This window comes from Mus pahari, chromosome 9 (genome assembly GCF_900095145.1).
Source record: "Mus pahari chromosome 9, PAHARI_EIJ_v1.1, whole genome shotgun sequence".
In the NCBI taxonomy this organism is placed as follows: domain Eukaryota; kingdom Metazoa; phylum Chordata; class Mammalia; order Rodentia; family Muridae; genus Mus; species Mus pahari.
The window spans coordinates 6,979,282-7,003,494 of record NC_034598.1 but is presented as its reverse complement, the minus strand read 5'-3'; the positions used below and the strand labels follow the sequence as shown (position 1 = coordinate 7,003,494).

The following is a 24,213-nucleotide window of genomic DNA, read 5'->3' as shown; positions in this document are numbered from 1 at the left end:
ATTAAAGGCATGTGCCACCAACTGCCCAGCTTTCCAGCATCATCTTAAAACCTATGAGAAATACAGGACTCCAGCCCCAGCTCTGACCTCTGCCGCTGCCGCTGCCACCACCACCATCCATTTAATTAGGTTCGAGGTAGTTAACATCTACATTCCATTTGAGAAATCATGATACGGAATATAATTTGCAGGCAGTGTAAACATCTCAAAATCATTCATTCCTGACGTTTTAAATGTTAGGAAAGATAACTAGTGAAGCTGATCCCCGAATATAATCTACCTAAATCCAGGGAGGTTGAATTCATTTAAAGCACAGTTGAGTGATTGTACTAGGTGAGGCAGACTCCTGCCCCGTGCTGTGTGCAGAACAAAAGGGAGTAAGGTATTTCAAGAAGAGGAAAGGAAAGAACAGAGGAGAGCTCAAAGCAAGAAGAGTGTCTCATTCACGCCATGAACAGGTCTGAAGCCAGGATGACTGCTTTCAGTCTTCAAGGAGGTGGCACTGATGCTGGGCGTCCATCTTCTGCACAGAGGAGGAGCCTAGAAAGAGGCGGGGCTTCTAGACAAAAGCCAGAGCCACTGCCACTGATTAAAAGCCAGGGCTAGGGTGGAGCTCCCTAGCTCCAGAAAAGAGTCGGAAGTAAATTTCTGACCACCACTGGCTGAAAATCTGACTGAAAACTAGCTACTTTCCTAAGGAGAGTTGACAGTGTAGTAACGGCAAATGAGGCATTCTTCAGATGGTCCAGTGGCAGGACTTTCCCAGCATCACTGAAGGGAATGGAAGCCCCCATATGTTTGTGTAAAAGGAGGTCTCTGAGGCCATTGCAAAAGCACTCAGCAGAAAAGGGTGAGCCAACAAAGAAAGAAGAGACACAAGCCAAACCAAACCCTTCCGCAGAAAATGAGTCAGCAAATCAAAATTCCAACTTGCACACAAGTCACAGGATGAGAGCAAGAGCAACGCCAACAACAAATGGATCGGTAGCCACTCCAGAATTAATTGTACTGAACAGTCGGGCTATAATTGGTATGTTTAGGATGCACAGGGGAGTCAAAAATAAGATCTGCCTTCACAAGATGTAAGCAGAGGCACTACGATTTTAAATAAAACATGCACAACTAAAACAGAACAGATGGACAGGAAGGATCCCAATTAAAAAAATCTTGAAAGTAAAAAGTTATTTTTCTAGTAAAAATATCAATAAGTGGTATAAACTTTGTACTGGATGCGGTTTTAAAAGAAAGAGTTGGAAGCTGCTACTAAGAAATCCACTCAGAGTTTGATAATAAATGACATTTTAAAATATGAAAAAGCAACTAAGAGAGAAAGAGGGTAGAGAGAAGCTCCAGAACACAGGGTTTGGTTTTGGCTCACAGTTCTGGTGTATGGTTGACTGGACCTCCCACTGCTTTTAGGCCTGTAGTGAGACAGAACTTCAAAGAAAGGACAGGTGGCTGCAAAGGCTGCCTCATGGCCCCCAGCAAGCAAAAGAGAAAGATAGCAACAGACCAGGGTCCTAATGGCGTTTCCAGGGCAGGTCCCCAGAGACCTAACTTCCTTCTACTTGACTGCACCTCTCAAAGGTCCCATCCCTTCCAACAGTGTCAGCTGAGAACCAAGCCTGCAGCACACCAGTCTTTGGGAATATTCACAAGGTACAACATCCAAGACGTGCAGTATAGTCTCTTTCTCAGTGACCTATTCTCCCTAGAAGCAAAAGACCTCCTCAGTCTCATTGCTTTCCCAGAGAGGCTAGGCAAACCAAAACTACTGTGTGACCAGTGGAATGTCAAAACTTACATACTCTTCCGTACTTTTCCTTTTTTAGGGTATAACTAATATATAGTGAAGTACATTTCAAGTGTACAGCCGAAAGACTTGTGACATTCCTGAATACCCATATAAACCACCAACACGTCCTTACAGAAATTCACACTCCTCAAAGTCCCCTGCGATCTCCTGCATCCTTCTTCACACCTAGTTCAGTGGCACCAGGACATGACTTCCCATCACTAGCTAGTAGGGCTTTTCTTTTCCTAGAGTCTGAATGAGTATAAAATTGTACATGACATTCTCTTCTATCCAGTATGGAATCTGTAAGATGGATTCATGCTCTGTAAGTTACTAAGCTTATTCCCTTTTTAAAGAAATGTCTAAGCTATGTTCAGTCTATATGGATGATATGGAGTATTGTTTTTCATATATTCAAATTATAGCCTATTTATTCGAATGCTGTATTACTTAGTTACCTAACAAGAAGGAACTTAATAGAGAAAGTGGTTTGGGCTTATGGTGTTAGCAACTACAGCCCATCATGGACCAGAGGGCCTGATGGGGAATCGTAGGCTATTTGCTCACATCCGAGACAGATGGCAGAGTGCTAGCGCTCACTTGGCTCTCTACTGCATTCCCTTATGTCCAGTCTGGGTCTCCAGCACATGGGATGGTGCCATCAATGTCAGGGTGGGCCTTTCCTCTTCGTCTGGGTCTCCAGCACATGGGATGGTGCCATCAACGTCAGGGTGGGCCTTTCCTCTTCAGTTAATTCTTTCTGGAAAGATGCTAAAGACGTCTCTCCTAGGCAATTTTAAATCAAGTTTACAATGAAGATCAACTACTACCCCTGTTAATACATGTCTGAACTGATCACATTAGGGCCATTATGAATACAGCTTACATTAACTTTCAAGCACAATGCCTTTGTGTGGACATACATGCTCAGTTCTCTTGCTTAAATGCCTAGAAGCAGGCCTTTAGATCTATTAGTAAATATATGTTCAACTGTGTCATTGACTTTCCATGATTGTTACAAATGTCTGAGTTAACCACCTTTATAAAGAAGAAAGGTTCATTTTGGAGGCTTTAATGCATGCTTGATTGGCTTATAGTTTTGTGGCCTATAGGTAGCATATCATGGCAGGACAAAGTGGCTTCTTTTATGGCCAGGGTGTGGTGGTTTGAACATGCTTGGCCCATGGGAAGTGGCACTATTAGGAGGTGTGGCTTTGATGGAGTAGGTATGGCCTTGTTGGAGGAAGTCTATCACTGCAGAGGTAACCTTTGGTGTCCTATCAGGCTCTGCCCAGTGTAGAAAAGACCTTCCTCCTGACTGCCTGCAGATCAAGATGCAGAACTCTCAGTTCATCTCCAGTACCATGTCTGCCTGGATGCTGCCCTGCTTCCTACCCAGCCAATAATACTGTAACTATAAGCCAGCTTCAACTAAATGTTTTTCTTTGTAAGAGTTGCCTTTGTCTTGGTGTCTCTTCATAGCAATAAAACACTGAAACACAGGGCATGAAAGAAGAAGGGTCTGGGGGTCCCAGTAGTCCTTCCAAAGGCACACACCTAACACCCTGAAGACCTCCCACATCATCTTCTAATAATGCCACGGGCTAGAGACCAAGCTGTAATACCTGGCCTCTGGGGAACACTTCAGATTTCAACTGTAGTTCCAACTTAGCTAGAAATCACCAAACTCTCCCAAAGCAGCCACATCTCCACCCAAAGTGCCTGAGAGGTCCCGTCGGCTCTGCCTCCCAAAGTGCCTGAGAGGTCCCGTTGGCTCTGCCTCCCAAAGTGCCTGAGAGGTCCCGTTGGCTCTGCCTCCCAAAGTGCCTGAGAGGTCCTGTTAGCTCTGCCTCCATTGCTGCTTCTTGTCAATCATTTTCGCTTTGTAACTCTTGTATAGCATCTATTTTAGCTCCAACTTACATTTCCTTGATGACCAGTGGTGTTGAGCATCTCCTCGTGTGTTTTTGCCTCTGTTTATCTCCTTTTGGAAAGTGTCTGTCCAGATCTTTGCCCAGCTCTGAACCGAGCATCTGCCTGCTTCCTTTCTTTTCACATTTTAATGTAAACATTCTTTGTCCACTCTGGATGAAAGTTTTGAAATCTGATACATTGTGGTAAATATTTTATCTTAGGTTTCATGTTCTTAGCAATGTCTTTGGGTGAGTATCTTCATGAAACGCTACCTTTTAAAAGTTTTATTGCTTATGCTTTTATTTATTTTTCTCTTAAGAAATGTTTACCTAGGTTACAGAGGTGGTTCGGTGGTTAAGAGAACTGGCACTCTCCAGGAGATTGCAGGTTTGATTCCCAGCATCCTCATGGTAAATCATAACCCCTAACTCCAGCTTCAGAGCATCTGGCACTGTCTTCTGGATTCCTCAGACACCAGGCATGCACGTGGTGAGCAGACATGCATGCAGGCCAAAACCCATACACAAAAAATTTTAAAGAAATATTTGCCAATTTCAAGGTTTTAAACATCTCCAAAATTTTCATAATTTTGCCTTCCATGTTTATGCCTATATTATTTTAAATTAATGTCTCAACTTTGTTTAGAGGAACTTCATTTCACAAAGGGTGAAGGTCAATGCAGACCCATAACTGGCCAAGGTGTCAAGTATAAGTAACCATGAGCGACTAGCTGTGGACAAATCATGTCTATTAACCTACCCTGTATCCAAGGTTCAGGAACGTCATGGAAGTGAAGGACAGAAAAGCAGAACTATAAGAGAAGGAGAGCTGTGAGAAGCTTAAGTTCTGCACAAGACCTTGCTCTGTACAGATCAACTCACAGCAGCTGTGGTTACCTGTATAATGTCAAGCCAGTCAAAACTCTAACATGGCAGAGGGAGGGTTCCTGAGGCCCTGTGCTTGGTAAGTGGCCTCTTGATAGTGATGGCTGCTGAGGGAGGGAAAATCACTCTCCTTAGGGGACATGACTGCTAGTTGGTTATCCATGCTTCTGGGGATGGCTCCACACTGGAGTGCATATGGATACCACTAGTGGGACTCAGGAGGTTATCAATAACAAGAGCATAGGGTCAGAGGGGGCAGTGCAGGAGCACTAGAGGAAGGTGGAGGGTGTGATCAAACTGTATCGTATAAATGTTTTCCCATACATATAGTCAACAGTTCTGACATCTCTTGTTGTAAACACTATCATTTTCACTGTTGAACTGCATCAGCACTTTATAAACCCATTATATGTATGTATTGCATATGTGTGTTTTGCACATATGTTTATATTGCATATATGGTTCTATTTGCAAGTTCTCTTGACAGTCCAATTATATCTATCTTTAAATCAATATAATACTATTTTGATGGCTACAACTTAAATTTTAGAATTGACTAGTGTAAGTCATCAATTTGTTCTTCAAAATTGTCAGTTTCTTTGCCTTGTGACTTCCTTTGATATATAATATTGGTATTTATACATGAGTGCATATGTATATATATAGTGTGTGTGTGTGTGTGTGTGTGTGTGTGTGTGTAATAGTTCCATGTCAGTACATAAAGATTTGTACTGTGTTTTTTCGCTGCGGCACTGTCAGGTGTCCACAAAAAGATATCTGGCATTTCAGTACCCCACGTGGTGGACTGCCCAGCCACACAGTGCTGCAAACAGGTGATCTTGTCCATCTGGCTGTCTTCACACACATGGGAACCTGGGGTATGGAGGCTCACAGAAGCAGTGCAGGTTTGCCCTTGCAAGCCGCTGCTGCAGAAAATCTGTGCCAGTTCACATCCCTGCTGCTCTGGAGCTGGTGGTTTGATGAAACATTCAGGTGCAGTTTTATTTTGCATTTCTCTTAATATGAGAAAGCTTGAGTGATTTTTCATGAATCCTCTGTCCCTTTTCTGTGATCTGTTTCTCATCAGCTGCTTTCTGTATTCTTTTTGTTTTCAGTTTATATGGCTGGGTTTTTTTGTTTGTTTGTTTGTTTGTTTGTTTTTTTGCAATGGGTCAAATCTAGAGCCTTAGGCATATTTAATAAGCTATCTAGTAGTGTTATCTCGCACTGCCTATACATAGCTCTACAAATGTTTTTTGTCTCATTTTAAAAATCTTCTAAAGCATTTTAATAAACTTTATTATTTAAAAATGCAAATAAAAAACATTAAATATCCCAAATGACCAGATTCAAAGTCTACTTATATCAATGAACTTTTCTACACGCTCCTCACAGACATCCAGAAGCTGACTGTGAAGTAGGAAGGAAAGGGGATTTATTTGATATTCAGAGTCCATATTCTCTCAAAAAGCACACACCATAGAAGAAAATTACGTTCTGGATTGAATAGAAATCTCTCACCTCAGGAAGGCAGAGACTGCAGTCCTTCTAGGGCCCAAGAGGACACTGAGCCAGAGGACTGTCAGGGCAGAGACCTGAGCTGACAGGAAGGAAGCCCAGTCACCCAGAGCCATCTGACCAGACAGCCCAGCCCCGAGGTGGACATCTGTGCTTGTGAAACAGATTCCAATCAATTCTCAGTGACTTATTTACTCTCTTTGAAGCACAGTATTTACTTTCTACACAATCATCAGGCAAAGCTGCTCCGTGCCCCAAGGCAGCAAACAATAATAATTCTCTTTCAGCCACATCTGAAGGACCAGGAGCCCTTTAGTTTCACACACAGCTTCCATGAACAACTCTTGACTGAAATCAGTTGTAGTTAGCAATGTCCAAATGAATCTATGCTTCATTCTCCCCAAAAACAAAGAAAGAAAAACAAACATTTCCTGTATTATTATTATTATTATTACTTTTTTTTTATTTTTTATTTTTTTGGTTTTTTGAGACAGGGTTTCTCTGTATAGCCCTGGCTGTCTTGGAACTCACTTTGTAGACCAGGCTGGCCTGGAACTCAGAAATCTGCCTGCCTCTGCCTCCCGAGTGCTGGGATTAAAGGCATGCACCACCACGCCTGGCTCCTGTATTATTTTCTTAACTGTTACTGAAAATGTGGATCACGATCCCTTAAATTCATCAAAAGAGATTACGTAATGAACACACGCCAGGCTTTCGGCTGGAGACTGCTACACTGCGTTCTCAGATCGAATCCCCCACCCTGCAAAAAGCCACACTTTGCTAATGTCATTGCTTTTACAGAAGGTCAAACGGAATGCCAGAGAGAGCAGGTCCTTGTCCTGTTCCAGATGCTAACAAGCGGACTTTCGATTCAAATCTAGATTAACGCCTTCGCTGAGGTGAGCACCCAGAAAGGCACCTTTTCCTGCAGTCAGTAGCATGGTGAAGCCTGAAGGATGGAATAAGGAAGATGTATGCAGGAGAGCCCATCGCATTCTCAGGACAACAGTTAGGGGCTAAGTGTTACTAAATAGAGTGCACCAATGGATAAGATGTCCATGTTAGATCTCTGTTGTAAGCTTCATTTGTTTGCTTGTTGGTTTTTTTTCTCAGTGACTGGAGTTGCCAGGGGTGAGTTAATCAGCTGCTTGACTAACAGCCGTCAGAAAAAATCCTTTTCTGTGCTCAGCTACCATGGTTGCTAAGGAGCCCAGCCAGGGGTTGATTCCAGGACCATAAAGGACTGAGTCTGGATGGGATCTATTCTGCTATCTCCATGGCTCTCATATCTAGTGAGACTGGGAATGTCACTGGTGCCATCCCATCAGGGATGGGAGCAGCTATGTCTTCAGCTCCATTTGTCACAGCGATCATGAGAGCCATCAGTCAGTCAGCTATGGTTTGTGTGATTCCTCCAGCTGTTGCACTGGGAGCTCTATGTTGACCATTTCATGGCTGCTGAGGAAGGCTCCTGCCCGGTCACAGGTGCCTGAAAGGGGTTTCCTTCCAATAATATAAGCCAACAGGAGCTTTCATGACTACTAGCCAAAAACAAAGCTTTTGCTCAAAAACAAAAAAAAAAAAAAAACAAAAAAAAAGTCATTTATTAAAAGTCATTCCAGGGCACTATAATTCAACTCTTGAAAATGTTTTACCAGCCATTGACAGGATCAGATGATCAGTCACAGCCACTCCATAAGTGACCCCAAACCCTCAGTCAAGTTGGGCACTGATTCTATGTTTGTGGTTGTAGGCCGAGGACTGTGCCCCTGGGTGAGCGGCGGCTACGGAAGCTGCCTGCCTCTCACTGGTCTAGCCAGATCTTCCTCCTGCACTATTCTAGTGAGCTGCAACACTAGGCATTCTCAGAGCCTCTTCTAAGTGGTCCTGTTGCCTACCTTGTGGTTTTTATTGTGGATAGAGTGGGCTGAGCTGGGAGCACAAAAAGGAGACACCCGTCTGGGCCTCCAGCCTTAGGCTCCCCCCAGTAGTAACTAGAGGGCTACAAATGAGTTCCAGAGAATGGCTCTGAAGAGAGCCAGGGGAGGACTATGAAGGCCTGCAGAAGTGTTTCTGTGGAGAGCTGAGACTCTGGAGACTGTAGATGGCAAAGGCTGCAGAGAGACAAGACAGTGCAGGGGAGAGACTCCAGAAAGCCCAGAGTCGGAGGAACTACGAGCTGCAGGCACCGCAGCCCATAGCCAGGTGTGCGTGCCTGGGAGTGGCAGAGCTGAAAGCCAAGACCAGAGGCTCCCAATACCCTAGGCTCAGAACGGCTAGCACTAAGAGAGCTTCAATTTAACAGCCACATTTTCCATCAAAACATGGCAAAAGAACCCTTGGCTGACTGGAAGCAATAATGAACATAATTTATCATTACCGAGCCGGGTTCATCTAGGAAATGCTGAGTTTGTGATAAAGAGTTTGGCGGGGCTTGGGGGGAACGCCACACAATAAAATGAGTAAGAACAGAATCCTCAGGTTTAATCTTCAAACAGTTTTTGAAAAATCCATAGATTTAGTTGACAGCAACAATCATTTCAGCAGAAGCTGGACAGTCAGTCATCCCGAGCAAGGCTGGATCAGGGAGATCTACTCCCTGGCAGACGGACGGGGCTTCGGGAGCACATGGCTGTGCCGACGCAGCTGCTTCGGCATGGCGCTCTGCAAAGGTTTTTCTTGATTTATAGCTCGAAGTTAAAATTAGCAAAGAGTTTTTACAGCAGCACAAAAGCCATATGCATCTTTCTGTCACTATCTCCAAATACTGCCTGCATTTGGTTCTCACAGTCCTTGCTTGACTAGAAACTAGGTTTGGATGCAGAGAAGAAAAGAGAAAAACAAATGAACATGGAAATTATTATAGAACTCTATGAGATATTTTAAAGACTTTGCAGCATTGTTTGGCTCCTGATGCCGCTTCTGGAATCAGTGGACAAAGAGGAAGAAGCACTGATACCTTCAAGTGTTCTTTCTGCTCTAACTCCCTCCCTTGCTTCAGCCATGTCCTATTTATCAATGTCTGCACACACACAGGGAGAAATGAAAATAGACTATGCTCTCTGGGCCACAAATGAGGTTTCCTTTTATCTGGCATCGTGTAGCCCCTAGAAGTGTGTTTTTAATGAAAGCAATCACTCACTGGTAGTTTAGTTTTTGTTGCTTCTGTTTGGGAGTTCTCACCCAAAGAGTCTAAGGTCTCTTCCATTCTTCAACAATAAATTAAAAAAAAAAAAAGCATCAAGTACATACCTGGCAACTCTGAGGCAGAGGCAGATCACTTTCATTGTTATTAATTTTTTAAGGGAAAATAAATCACCATAGGACCAAAGCAACCGTCTAACCATCTCTCCTCTGTAAGTAAGTATCCTTGTAAACGCTTCTGCTATCTCAGGGATAAAATGTTTCACAGGATGACCCTCAGCATAAAGGTTGGCTCACTGCAGCTCCCAGGGAGCCACACAAGAGCAATTCAGGTCTGTGCCTCCTTAGCCCAAAACATACTCTTTATAGCAAATGTGCTGGAATAAATTATGTACACATATCGCTTCTTCAAAGCCTCATTTCCTCTTATTGTCTAGCAGATCTTTTGCTAAAATGTTACTGGAAAAATGCAAAAGAGCATTGGCTTTAACTAACCTCTCTTGCTCCTTCAGTCTGGTCTCAGAAGAGTGAAGGAGGACAGGACCAGACAGTGACACTCACAGAGAGCAACAACAAGACTCTTTACTGAACACAAAGAATCGTCACTCTATGAATAACCTCAACTTGACATATTAGGGAATTGGTTTGTAATTTTCAGGAGTAAAGAAAGGCAGGTTTTCAAATGTAGGAGCGGCAAATAGAATAATCTAGACTAGAACTCTGAAAAATGCCGCCACTTCTCATGCTTCTTAAAAATTACGTAGCACATGAAGAAAAGTTCTGTTCACAGACTTTACTCAAAATATTCTAGTTAGGAGGCATTAAGATTCCTGACTGTAGGGTGCTGGGTATTCTTGGTGGCAAAAACAAAGCATAGACCAGTAACTAGTCCCACGTTAGAGGAATGATAAATTCTTTAGGGTTGTTCTTGAAAAGGCTTTGACTGTCTGATTAAAGAGAGTGCACTGGCTAGTTTTGGGTCAACTTGACACAGGTCATTTGGAAAGAGGAAACCACATCTGAGAAATGTCCCTACCAGATTGGCCTGTAGACAAGCCTGTGGTGCATCTTCTTAATTGATGATTGGTGTCAGAGGGCCCAGAGCCACTGTGGGTGGTACTATTGCTGGGCTGGTGGTCCTGGGTGCTTTAAGAAGCAGGCTGAGCAAGCCTTAGGGACCAAGGCAGGGATCAGCTCTCCTCTATGCCCTCTGTCTACATCAGCTCCCACCTTCAGGCCCCTGCCCTGAGTTCCTGCTCTGCCTTCCCAGGCTGATGAACTATAGGCTGTAAGAGGAAATAAACTTGCTTATGGTCATTGTGTTTTATTATAGCAACAGAAACCCTAAGACAGGGATATGTCTATCTATCTATCTATCTATCTATCTATCTATCTATCTATCTATCTATCTATCTATCTATCTGTCTATCTATCTATCTACAAAGAAGAAGAGGAAGGGAAGAAAGAGAAGAGAAAAAAGAGAAGAAAAAGAATAACAGGGAAAGTCTATTTATTAAAGATCAATAAGCCAACTGAAACCTTGTCTCGCAAATGGACCCTTATTTTGACGTGTTTTAAATTACATGGCACCTAGGACTGGGAACCATAGGCTAAGACAGGCTAAAGTCAAGGAGACCAAAGAGGGCATTGGCAGTCAGAACCCCTTTCAACATCTGTTTAGAGACTTCAGTTAGTTGGACTACGTGATGCTAACACTTGGGTTCAAAGAACATTGCTCAAAGAGGGAATTTCTTTTTTTTTTTTTTTTTTTTTTTTTTGGTTTTTCGAGACAGGGTTTCTCTGTGTAGCCCTGGCTGTCCTGGAACTCACTTTGTAGACCAGGCTGGCCTCGAACTCAGAACTCAGGCCTGCCTCTGCCTCCCGAGTGCTGGGATTAAAGGCATACACCACTATGCCCTGCCACTGTTTTTTTACATGCAGATTTCATAACATGAACTTTCCACTGGTTTCAGAGAAATGTATTTTAATACCACTACTTTTTAACACAGGCTTTGAACATTCATATTATTTCTCCACTTGCGCCAATTCTTGGTCATTTTTTTTACTGTTTCTTCAAGGTTAATTTGTTTTAGATGCTGTGTACAAGACTCTATAGCATTTCTCTCTGTTCCTGGATTACCTGACAGACCATAATATTCACAACTATTATATGAACTCTTGGCACGTATGGTTTTCTGGTTGCTAATTATCACACTTTATTTATTATATGAATGTTATATGCAGCTATACTGTTCTTTTTATACATTTACCAGTTGATGGGTACAAGTTGTTTCTATACTTAAGCTACTGAGAATTAATAAACATGGGTATGCTAGTAGATCTTTATAAACATTATTCCATTTTCTTGGAACATATTCCCTAAAAATGAAAATTGACATTTATATGCCAATTCTCTTTTAGCTTCTTTGTAATTAAAATTAAAATTAAAATAATATGATCACAGTTCAAAATTACAGATATCAAAATATAGTTCTATTTTTCTGACACTTTTTATAGTTGGAACTTTTGAAAATAAATTTTTATTAATTTTTAGCACAAAAAAAGAGTCAAAGTCTCAAAACAGCAAGCGATTTGAGGACTATTATACAATATCAGTGTCTTACAAAACATAAGCAGGAACAGGAAATTTTTGTATAATCAGGGCTCAAGTAAGCAGTTTACTTTTCTAAAAATTTTAGAAAAACTCCTAAGCAGGGATAGTATGCTGAAGTCTCTGTCAGACATTGGCTTCTTAGTCTCTTATCTCATCTTGACCAAGACTTAGCAACAATTAAAATTCTCAGTTCAACCTAAACAGCTCTAGCATTACCAAAATATCATATCTGCAGGTCAACTTTACAAGTAATGTTGGGTGACCAGCACAATGGAAAAACCAAGTCTTCAACTTTCAAGTGTCCACGTTCTTAACCTCGGTCTTTATTTTCTGAAATTGATGGGTTCATTCACTTTACTTAATTATAAAACCAAATGAGAGGTCTTACCTTGTGATGCCCAAATTCATTCAGAATGCTTCCCAGTTTTCTGGTGTTGCTGTGTGGCTTCTGAGCAGCCACAGCTGGATGAGGATCCCGCCAATCGATGGACAAGCGGTGATGCCAGAGGCCCTGCCGCTCCAGAACATGGGCTGACTTGACACTCGGATCAAAACGATGCACTTCACATCCACCATTGGCCATGCTCACCTCAAAGTGTGTGTCATCACTCCCCAGCCTAGACACCAGAGAAAGAAAAGATATGATATATACATGATATATATATATATATATATATATAAAATGAAGCAAACTTAGATAAACAAGTTGACAACTCTAATGCTTTCCTAGTGACATCATGCTTTATGTTTAAAAACATCAGATGTACACATTCAATGAACTTTGCATATGTATGCTCTACACACACACACACATATACACACACCATTAACTTTTAGAGATTAACATGTTTAGTAGTTTTCCTGTATCTTCCCATAAACATATGCAAGGAATGGTCTCTATTCTAAATTATTAGAAGCACATGCATATAGATGTATATTGATCATTACATGATAGCGATATTTTATATGTTTCAGATGATCTGAAATTATTTGTAGTTTTTATTAACTGATCTTACTTTTGCTCAATCTATTTAATTCCTTTTTTTTCTTAGCAGTATTTTAGTCTATAGCTGTGGGAAAATAGTACTAATAGTACTAATAGTAACTAATTCTGGCTCATGGTTTCATCCCATCACAGAGAGGAAGGCACAGTAGAACACCTCACAGTGTGACTGGCAGGGAGCAGAGTGGAACAGTAACGGGAAGGGGGCAGGGCAAGACAGACCCCCAGAACATGACCAACTAGCTCTCACCTTCCTCGGTTCTACCACCTTCCAACACTTGATTCACATTTTGAATCCATCAATGGTTTAATCTGTTCACGTCAGACCTGTAATCTCATAGGTACCCCTAGAGATGCGCTGTACGAATCCCTGAGGTGTGTCTCAATCTACTCAAGCTGACAAGATTAGCCATTACAATTAGTGCATATAGACTATCAAATAGTGGGGTTTCACTATGGCATTTCCACACCATTTAATTTTAATACGTAAATATGTACTTTGTCGGGAAGTCATGAGCTCTGCTCATTTACTTAGTGTGTGCAATTTTGCCTTTTGTGTATTTAAAATAATGCATTTCCCAGGCTTAGTTTACATTTATCAAGTTTCATGGCATATGTAAAGGGCAAGAGGAAGAGCTAAGGTGTTGTGCCACACATCCCAGTGTAATAGAGCCAGAAGAGGGATCCACCTCCAAAGTACGTGCTCTGTGGGTTCACTCCTTCACTGCAGGGGATCTGAGACAAGGAGCTCTAGAGGAACATTCCTCTCAAAGTCTGGAAAGTCTGGAAAGTTGTCATGTCTTAGAGAATGAGTTACTCCTAACTCTCCTGTGCCCCACACAGGTGATAGATAGAGCCATAATACTGCCACAGAAAACTTTATGTAATGTCTCCAGCTCCCAGGATCTACAACAGCATTCAGATGTTGCACAGAGCAGCCTCAATTCACTGACTTACTCCTGTATGTAAATGAGTATTTATGGGATGCTCTACATAAGCAAGGAATTCACTGGCATGGGGACAAGTAGAGTCTAAGTGCCCTTGAGCTGAGGGCACTCACAAGGAAAGAGCACTTTAAACAAATAATCATGATACCTGATATTAATGCAAACAAATACGAAGGTAAACCATCTTCTACTGTTATTTAACTGCAAAGGAAATTTGCAGTAGAAAAGTTTACACAATAGAATTATTTACATTAGGGTTAGTCCATAGAGCAAGTAGCACAGATCAGATGTGTGGCTTCCATCTCAAAGTAAGTAGTTACTGGTCCAGTTTTCCCTTCTCCTGCAGCAGCCAAACAGGTAGAAGGGGAAACAGTGGCTATGTTCTTTTCCTGAAAACTCCACACATTTTTTTCCACCCACAGTCGCTGCTCACAGCTAATCACAGGGCCATTGAAGCTACAAGGAAAGCTGTTCCTTGGGGTTTTTCTACCCATGCCCCAGTTCCCTAATAACGACTTGGAAGTTTATTATTTATGAGTAAACACCTAGGCCAAAAACTAGGCTTGTTCGCTAACTAGCTCCTAACTCATAGTAACCCATTTATATTATTCTGTGTCTTCCACATGGAAGTTTCACTTGTCCTAGTTCAGAGTGTGTGTGTGGGGTCTTCCCACACCTGTCTGTATCCCAGAGTTCCTTTCTCTTTGCCTTCTGTCCCACCTTCTAACCCTGTCTCAGCTTATGGGCCATCAGATTTTATTGACAAGTGCTGCTTCTACACAGCACACAAGATATTATTCCTACAGAAAGTCAGGAAATCCAGGAATCCACACAGTGGCTGTGTGTTTTGCTAACTTCACAAGTTCTGTACCAGGGGAATAACTGCAGAGGAGACAGCAGGGCACAGTTAGCAGCCTCCACAGTTCCTTCTGAAGCACTTCAGCAGTTAAGTTGCTCATTCAAAGGCCATCCTCCCTCTGTAAGAGGGAGCTGAAGTTATCGGATTAACTAATAAATACCATCACACCAGTGCTGGGATCTTAGGGCACACTGAATTTTTCAGCATAGCAAGGACATCAAATCTAAAAGGTTTTCTAAAGAAGGGAAAGACTTACAGGGCTGAATTTCTAAAAGTAGACTAAACTGGAATATCAGGACAGCCATGCTAGCCCTCCATCTCTGATGTTTCAAAGTAAAGCAAGCAGGTTCCCTGTAGCTGTGTGAGGTATACACTAAACAACTCTAAGATGTTCTTTCCACACAGGATCACCTTATAATCATAATAATTTCCTGGTGGATGGCACTAAGAGTTCTTGAAAGAGGAGTGGTTTTTTTTGAAAGTTGTATGCAATTGCTCTCTGGACTAACTATAGGTGTGCTTTAAGTATGCGAACTGTATGTATTGGCAACCCGAGCTCATATATACCACAAAAAGATTTTGGGAAATTGGAACAGTCAGAGATTGATGGTGGAAGTGTAAAATGGTATCCACTCAAGAAAATTTAAAATTTAAAAGACGTAGGCTCAAAAATTATAGACGAATGTTCATCTCAACATTTATAGTAACTAAAAAGGAATCAAAGCAATGATACCACCTGATGGGTGGCGTGACAGTCTGTAGAATTTCCATACAATGGACTATGACTCAGACATAAAGGATATGGAGTACTGCAGATGAGCTCTGAAAACATGTGTTAGAGACAACGCAGTGCATGCCCCTGTTTGCATGAAATGTCTAGAGTAGGTGACTATAGGCAGAAAGTCGGTTAGCGTTTGCTCACGGTCAGGGGGTAGGCAGGAGGGGGCAGAACAGCTGCAGAGATAAAACCTAGAGGGAAATAGGGAGTGATACATATTCGGTCCAGGACTGTGGGGGAAGAGAGGGTAAAGAAAATGTTTTAAACTTAAGGGTAGTGACTTAAGTTTAGGTACTTAAGTATGTGAGCTAGATGTAGCTAAAGCTATTAAAAAACTAAGAAAAAAAGGAAAAGAAGGAAGGAAGGAAGGAAGGGAGAGAGAGAGAGACAGAGGGAGGGAGGGAAGAAGGAAGGAATAAAGAAATAAGGGAAGAAAGAGAGAAAGAAAGAAAGAGAGAGAGAGAGAAAGAAAGAAAGAAAGAAAGAAAGAAAGAAAGAAAGAAAGAAAGAAAGAAAGAAAGAAAGAAAGAAAGAAAGAAAGCAATAAAAATAAATCTCGAATACAGATCGGCAAAGTGTCAGCCCTCATCACTGAGAAGAGAGGCCTGGAAGCCATAAGAAGTGTTTTCCTCCAGAGCGAGAGCATCCCAGAAGGGTCAAGAAAGGCGTTGTAGCCTGGTGGCACAATCTAAACTAGATCTATAAACTGCTGTCTCTCTCTCTCTCTCTCTCTCTCTCTCTCTCTCTCTCTCTCTCTCTGTGTGTGTGTGTGTGTGTGTGTGTGTGGGTGAGGGTCTTGAAAGCACAAGGAGAATAGTTAAGAAGATAGTTTATAAGTATTGATTTGTGTGTTAGTAACATTGCAAATTTCCGCAATTTCATTTGAAACGTGGAGCCCGGCGTGGGGTACAGGCCTTTAATCCCAGTAGCAGGTGAGATAGAGGAGGAGGCTTTTTGTGAGTTTTGTTTTAGCTTGGTCTACATAGGGTATGCCAAGGCTATATAGTGAAACCTATCTTAAAAAACAAATAAAACCCATGTCTTTTCAGAACAATACCACTCCCAAAACAATGAAATGGACTTTAGGGAGCACAGGCATGTGCACAACACACACACACACACACACACACACACACACACACACACACATCCTCTATTTACATATATATAGCATAGATATTATACATTGCAAAAACATACCATAAGCACAATGTGTATCTGTGTGCCTGTGGTATTACCAGACAATAGACGGTGTCAAGGAGCAAGTGTCTAGAAATACTGAGAGCCACAGCCCTCTCCTTCCCCGTTCACATACCCTGTGCTAACACTTTCCTTCTGCCTCCATTCAAGCTCTGAAAAACAAACGTATTTGGCTGTGAGGCTCATTCATCCTTTTTAAAAGACTCCCGGCCACCAGAAATGGCAGGTTTTCTGTCTAAAACACTGGCTCCTGTTGCCTCGACATGTGTGACTTAGGAGATCTTCTGTCTTACACCAAGATACTATGTCTTGAAACCAAGGCATAGGGGAGATGAAGGCAGTGGGCCTCCGCCTCACATCCTCTCCTTGTCACTTCCACAGGCAGTTCAACCCTAAAACACAGCCACTGGAACAAAAGCCCCCTGGGTGTCTTCCCCTGTTCCTCTTGGCCCCTGTCCTCCCACCACACCTGGACTATCCCCTCACCAGTCTCTACCCTGGAAGGCTTGCTGGGAGTGCTGGTCTAAAGTTGTAAGGTGTAAACTATCCTCTGAGCCCTGATCTGGGTTGTTTGTTTGGTCTGGTTCATTTGGTTTATTTTTTTCCATTCCCCTTCTTTTTCTTCTCATCAATGTTTACCTTCCTTTCCTGTCCCTTCCTCTATGCTCACTGATCTTCTCTCCACTCTGAAAACTGAAAAGGATCTGAATTTAACTTTTTCATAATAGCACGCATTGTGCCAGATACTTGTCTTTTAAATCCACTATGGAGTATGAAACTTTGAGAGCCAGCAGAGAAACTTCAGCCTGAGAGAGACAGTGATGAGGGTGAAGGAGAGATGGTGAGGCAGATCAGACCCAGGGCCATGAGCCTTTATCTTCTGACTCCTGGAGTCTCATTCAGGAATGGCTCCCCACAGCTGCTCTGTATCTGTGGTTTGCCTGGGAATGCCTGGGCCAACAGAGGCATAGCTTCCTCATTAGCCTTCTCTGGCACTCAGACACACACTTGGATGTGAAGGTCACAGACTCTGACCCCCTACTAATCACATGTCTGTCCCAACACTCCCCTACACTGGTAACCCAGGGCCGACATTCCCTGTGGTGGTTCTTCGCGTCAGAACCACTGCTTGAATGTCTCCTCTCAGCAGCAACTGAGATGACCAACAGCCATCTGCTTGTCCTGCAACGAGAGGGTTCATCAGGACAGGAGGGCCGTCTAGATCGCAGACCCCAAGTCATAATACAATCATCATCCTCACACAATCCAATTGTCATCTTGTTTTCTACCACACGTAATTTCTTTAGACTCCAGTTTTCTGTCTTCAATTTATTTTTCCTTATTTGTTTGTGGGTTTTTTTTGCTTTTGTTTGGTTTGGGTTTGGTGGTTGGTTGTTTATGTATTTCGTTTTGGGGACAGGGTTTCATTTGGGAACAGGACTGACTGGCCTTGAGCTCACAAAGATCCACCTGCCTCTGCCCACTGAGTGATGAATTGAAGGTGTGTGCCACCAGGCCCAGCTAGATTGCAGTTTGTAATAAAAGCTTTCATGGTTTTCATCAAATATTGACCCCTATAATCTATTCATTTCTGTCTCCAGTGTAATTCAGAAGATCGAGTTTGCTTTTTGCATAGCTGATTTTGAATGTAAATGAGAGACTTTTTTTTTTCTCTGTGTAATAATCTGAAATCTTGCTGCAGAACTGTCTTATCCAACAGCTTGGAGGAATAAGGGGGGGAAGGAATTTGAAAACACCCCCTAAATAACTTCCCCAGTTTTATCTTATTCAGTTATAGGATGCTTTAAGTGAAAGTATTGTGGAATGTAAAATATTAAGCAGAACATAAAGGCAGTTTGGAACCAGGAAACAGGGTGGAGATGACATTGCCAATTTGCATGCTATACTATGCAATTATTTTTTTGACCTACTTCCACACATTTTTAATGTGACATAAAATAAAGTCTGCTGTCAGGACTTCCCATTCTTCCTATGGCCTTGAAGCATAGCTGGTGACTTCCAGGAAAATCTCAGTTCTTAACACTGGGCTGTTCAGCTCCTGTCTGACTCAAGCTCAACACATAGCCTGCATCTCCTTCTCAAGCAGCCCTTGACATAGCTGATGTCATCACACCAAGTCCCACCCAGAGACCTGCCATACACCTCTGATTGACACATTTGTGATTATTTCATTAACTTCACACATTTATTTGAATTCTTTCTTTGTTTTTATAAAAATCCACAATTTTATTTTTTGACACAGGATCTCACGAATCCCAGGTTGGCCTTGAACTCTTTATACAGTGGAGAATGACTTTGAACTTCTGATCCTGCCTCTGCCTCCTGAGTGGTGGGATTCGGGTGTGAGCTACCATGCCTTGCTTTTGTAGAACTGAGAATCAAGGCCAGGGCCACACACATGCTAGGCAAACACTCTAGAACTCAGCTACATCTCTTGTCCACAGACTGCTTGTAATAGTTTGATCGCCACGATTGGGTCCCCTCTTAACCAGCTCCTTTGGGGAGGTCTCCACAACACCCAGATGTCTGCCCCTTCCCGTGACTACAGAGTCTGGAAGATGTCTAAATGTGGACAGTGGAATGGAGGAAGCGAACCTATAGGTGAGACTGGTACAGGTTGTCAAAGGGTCCTTGAGAAGGGGTCCCTGGCTCTGTGTCTAATGGAGCTTGAGCTGGACAGAGGCTGTGTAACCTGTTGTTTAAACCCAAGATTTTCCTGGAAGCCACCAAGACCCTAGGAAGAATGGGAAGTTGTGAGTGCAGACTGTATTTTTATGTCACATTAAGAATCGGTGAGAAACAACCATGTGACATCATATAGGGTCTTCTTTTAAAATACTTTTAAAAATGCTGCAGTGGTCTAACCTAAGAACCGACTTGGCTTCTATAAATAGTCTACTGAGCAGAGTACTCCAAACAAAAATGCTTTGTTTTGAGATAGGTATCATTTTGTCCTGGTTGTCTTTGTTTTATGATTTTGTGTGTGGGTTTTGTTTTGTTTTGTCAACTAGATACATGATACAGTGAACTGAGAAGGAACCACAATTGAGAAAATGCTTCCATAAGATCTGGCTGTAGGCAAGCCTGCAGGGCATTTTCTTAACTACTGGTTGATGGAGGAGGGCCCAGTCGTTGTGGGTCACGCCATCCTTGGGCTGGTGGTCCTCGGTTCTATAAGAGAGCAGGCTGAGCAAGCCACAACAGCATGGTAAGCATCCTCCTCCTCGGCCTCTGCTTCAGTTCCTGACTCAAGCTTTGTGCCTGACTTCCCTGGGTGAACTGTGTGGTGTGGAGCTGTAAGCTTAAATCATGCTTTTGGTCGTCATGGTGTTCTATCCCAGCAATGGAAAGCTAAGATGCAGCAATTTATGAGTTCAGGAATTTACAAACGTGCTGGCGGACTTGTATTCATTCTTACATGGAACCTCTCTAAATATGTGTGCACATCGAGGTCGTTTTCAACCTGTATGACCCAGTCAATTGTTGGGCAAACCTACATGGTTGTTCCAAGGATTCCTTTACTCCCCCCACCCCACCCCCCATAAATACAAAGCTATACATAGATTGGCACTGGTCCACACACACACACCAAAAACCAAACACCAAATTAACTAGTAGCTGCCTTATCTGTCTTGGGTCATTCATAAAAGCGTATAGCATTCTTCTTTCCTCGATATAACCATTGATACTTTTTCTATCTCTAACAAAGATGATCTGATTCACACTGGAAGCCTTTGGTTTCTCCAAGGGGATCCTCCTGATGCTGAGAACTGAAGCTGGCACCTCATGACCAGCAGAATGGGAGAAAAAGCGGTGCTCCAGCCAAGGTGACCTCAGTTGGAGATCTGCACGGGAGATCAGCCTGAAGTGAGGCATGAGACAAATCACAGCGACCGCACACGCTGCACCCTCCACCCCGTTGTCACAGAAAAGACCTTGGCTGCCTGCCCACATGTTTGTGTTCTCCTCAGCTATAAAAAAGTATGTCTTACCCTAAAGAGTAGAGGCGGCACCGCTTGCTGCGGATTTGATGAGCTAAGCCAAACCTGTCATCAAGACACACCAGCCAGGGCTTCGGTGCAGGGCTGGAGTCAGTAGCCAAGCTGTCTGTACCCATGTGATCGCATGCAATCTGTAAGGATTGGAAATCAATATGAATAATTTAAAATGCTAGATGATAAACGACAGGTAGAGACTTAACTGCTTTTCCCGCTCCTGAAAACAGTAATAGGAGAGTTATGTCCTCCATTGCTAACTACTCTCCTCCCCAGGGAACCACAAGACCGCTGTAAAACGTTCAGAGGAATTTCAATTATGTGCCAGATAAGAAGCAACCTCGCAAAGACTCAGCGCGGGTTTGAAGGGAAATTAAGGGCTGCAGTGGCCATCTGCCTAGATTGCAGATTGGAAACCAGGATGGAATGGAAGAGGAGTCAGGAGGCTATGCAGAGAGGGACTCTAGTCTGACTAGCCTGGGGGATGAACGGATGAGAAGGGATCTGGACTGAGAACTGGGCAGTGTGCTACCACAAGAGTATGATGCAACCCTGACCAAGACATTCACAAGGTTATCCTCCAAAACTCTGCAAGCTGAGAGGAGACAAAAGATCACTCCAGGTATAAAGGAACTCTGCGGTTCACTGCTTTTGTTCATTGGAAAACAACAGCAGGAAAGTTGTTGTTGTTGTTATTATTATTATTATTATTATTATTATTATTATTATTAAAGAGATATTTTAGAGCTGGCAAGATGGCTCAGCATGTAAAGTGATTGCTGAGAAATCTTGTCCTGGACCATTTATAACTGCAATGTTGTCATGGCATCTGTTTGTAGCTAAAGCACTCATGATTAGAAGCAGACCCTGGGGGCTCCACAGTCAGCTTAGTCCAGGTTCAATGAAAGACTCTGTACACACACACACACACACACACACACACACACACACACACACACACACACACACACAGAGTGGTTAAGAGCAATGGCTGCTCTTCCAAGCACTCTTATCTTCAGTGTCTAATCTTCAAGGCAGGGCACAGCCCTGGAGCAGAAGGCTCCGGCTTAGGCAGCCCAGGGCCCTCAAGACTGCCTTCTCTAAGCAGCCTCAGGAGGAGGCGCGGCACAGAGCGGAGTACGGAGAGCTCAAGTTTAAGACATGGCAATTTTCCCATTAGTGGATCAGCTCTGACCAATAGTCGGACTCCAGTCCCAGAGGATCCAACGCCCTCTTCTAGTCTCCGGGGGTACTGCATGCACACAGTGCACAAATATACATTCCAGTAAATACTCATACATGAAATAAAGAGAAATAAAATTTCCAAACAAATAAACAAAAGCAAAAACCAGCCAGGCGTGGTGGCACATGTTTGTAATTTCAGCACTGGGGAGGTGGAGGCAGGAGCATGAAGACTTCAAGGCTTTCTCAGCTATGTAAGGAATTTGAGCCCAGCCTAAGTCGCATGAGATCTGAAAAAGCAACAACAAAAGCAAGGAAAAGCACTCAAGTTTCTCTCTTTTCAGCTCAGTGTCTTTCTGCCTCTCTGTCTCCGGTCACTGTTCAAAGAAGAAATTAGTCATCAGAAAATGGAATGGAGTCCTTTCTCAAGCACCAACTACAACTCGTGTGTTAACGGAGTACAGTGTTCTGGCTTTATAATTCATCTGCCACCACTTGGCCAGACAGAAGTGGGAATCCTGCCACTGTCTGCCTACCTGCTGCTCTTCCTCACCCACCCAAGGACAGTGCTGTTACCTATCTAACTGGTCAGTGCTGATCCACTGATAGAAAAATTGCTGCGTCTTAGACCTGAGCTCTCGGTACTCCGTTCTGTGCCGCGCCTCCTCCTGAGGCTGCTTAGAGGAGGACCCTTTTGAGGGCCCTGGGCTGCCTAAGCCTGAGCCTTTTGCTCTGAAGATAAGACACTTGTTGTGGACACTTCTCTCTAAGCCTTTCCACAATGACACACATGATTTGTTCCTACTCCCTTTCTGATGGCATCAAAACTCTGCTCTGGCCACTTCCATGTAAATAAGGCTTAACACAGCTCCTCCACTACAAATCACCTTATTTGCAGAAGAAAAAAAGGAAAAAGAAAAAAAAAAAGTTACACTCTGTTCCACTCTGGATTCACAAGGTATCATGATCCCTGGGGAATGCGGAGTATAATAAGCTCTCACACACGTACCCTGAAGTGGGGTAGGGAGTTCCTGGGGCAGGCGGCCCTTTGAGTTTACTGGACGGTTTGGCCTTTTATAAAGCCTCAGAAAAAAAGATCCAGCATGGCCTTCTCACCTGAACCTTGGAATGTTAAGGAAAGAGACTAGACCTGGGCCAGAGCTTTCAAGTGAAGACAGCATCCTCTTTGGCCCCCAACAAAGAACAGAGAAGTTGGCACCAACCATTAACCAGAGGCCTCCCAAAGTAGGGAACTCTGGGAGAGAGAGAGAGAGAGAGAGAGAGAGAGAGAGAGNTTTGTGTGAGAGAGAGAGAGAGAGGGGGGGTTAACATATGAGAGAAGACATGTAATGTTTGTCTTTTTGATTTTATTTTATTTCCCCCTTCTAAGAGAGAGAGAGAGAGAGAGAGAGAGAGAGAGAGAGAGAGAGAGAGAGAGAGAGAGAGAGGCTTAAAGGGCCAGTGGCTCCTCCTGAGCCATGGCAAGGTCTAGGGCGGCCGTTCTTAACCTGCAGGTCACAACCCCTTTGGGGTTGAATGAATTTCACAGGGATTACATATCAGATATCCCGAGTATCAGATGTTTACATTATGATTCATAACAGTAGCAACCTTACAATTATGAAGGAGAAATGAAATAATTTGATGGTTGGGGTATAAAGGGTTATGACATTAAGCAGGATGACAGTCACTAACTTAGAGCTCTCTCTGTACGGATTGTACTTTATCTAATTACATTTTTTCCTTATTCTAAGATTTATTCGTGCACATATACTTTAATCAGAGAGACACTCTTTTCCACTCCCCTTCTTGTCTTATCCAAAAGATACAGCACAGGAATTATCCAATTTTAACCATTCATTAACCATCTTATTGATGGACATTCATTTTTGGAAAATAACTAGAAGTCCTCTATAAAACTTTGCTCTTAAAAATAATTAAATATTGATTTTTTTTTTCAAATTTTCTGGCTAAGATTTATAGCCATGGTTTCAATAAACTCTCTTGCAAACAAAATAAGCGAGGACAGCAACTTCAAGCTAAGCTCCAGCTGAAGTAATTATACTCTCTGCCTGCCTAATTCCCCTTGTAATTTTAGCCATATAAAGTAAATTAGGTCTGGACAGAAGCAAATAGACTCCAGGAAAAAATGTTTTGTGAAAATTTTTTTTATTTATTTAGCTTAAAGAGGTCTAACACATTTCCATTTCGTTTTGCATCCCAAAAGTTTGGATAGCAAGTCTACCATCTCATGAATAGAATGTGGCAAAGAGGTTCTTAAAATCTGAGGAGTTTTGACGAGAATCCCTTAAAAATTCACTCTATTTTTATATGGTTACATTATTTTTGAAAAGCTCAA

General features: G+C 42.7%; 1 protein-coding gene across 1 annotated transcript in view; it reads right to left on the bottom strand.

Annotated features, from left to right (window-relative positions):
• Positions 1–24,213, bottom strand: part of Mettl24 (methyltransferase like 24) — a 127,435-nt gene that overhangs the window by 56,690 nt on the left and 46,532 nt on the right. Inside the window, exons 3-4 of the mRNA XM_021205740.1 lie at positions 20,670–20,809; positions 12,258–12,486 (exon numbers count right to left, since the gene is read on the bottom strand). Of these exons, the coding sequence (XP_021061399.1) occupies positions 12,258–12,486; positions 20,670–20,809 (369 nt within the window). The remainder of the gene's footprint in view (positions 1–12,257; positions 12,487–20,669; positions 20,810–24,213) is intronic.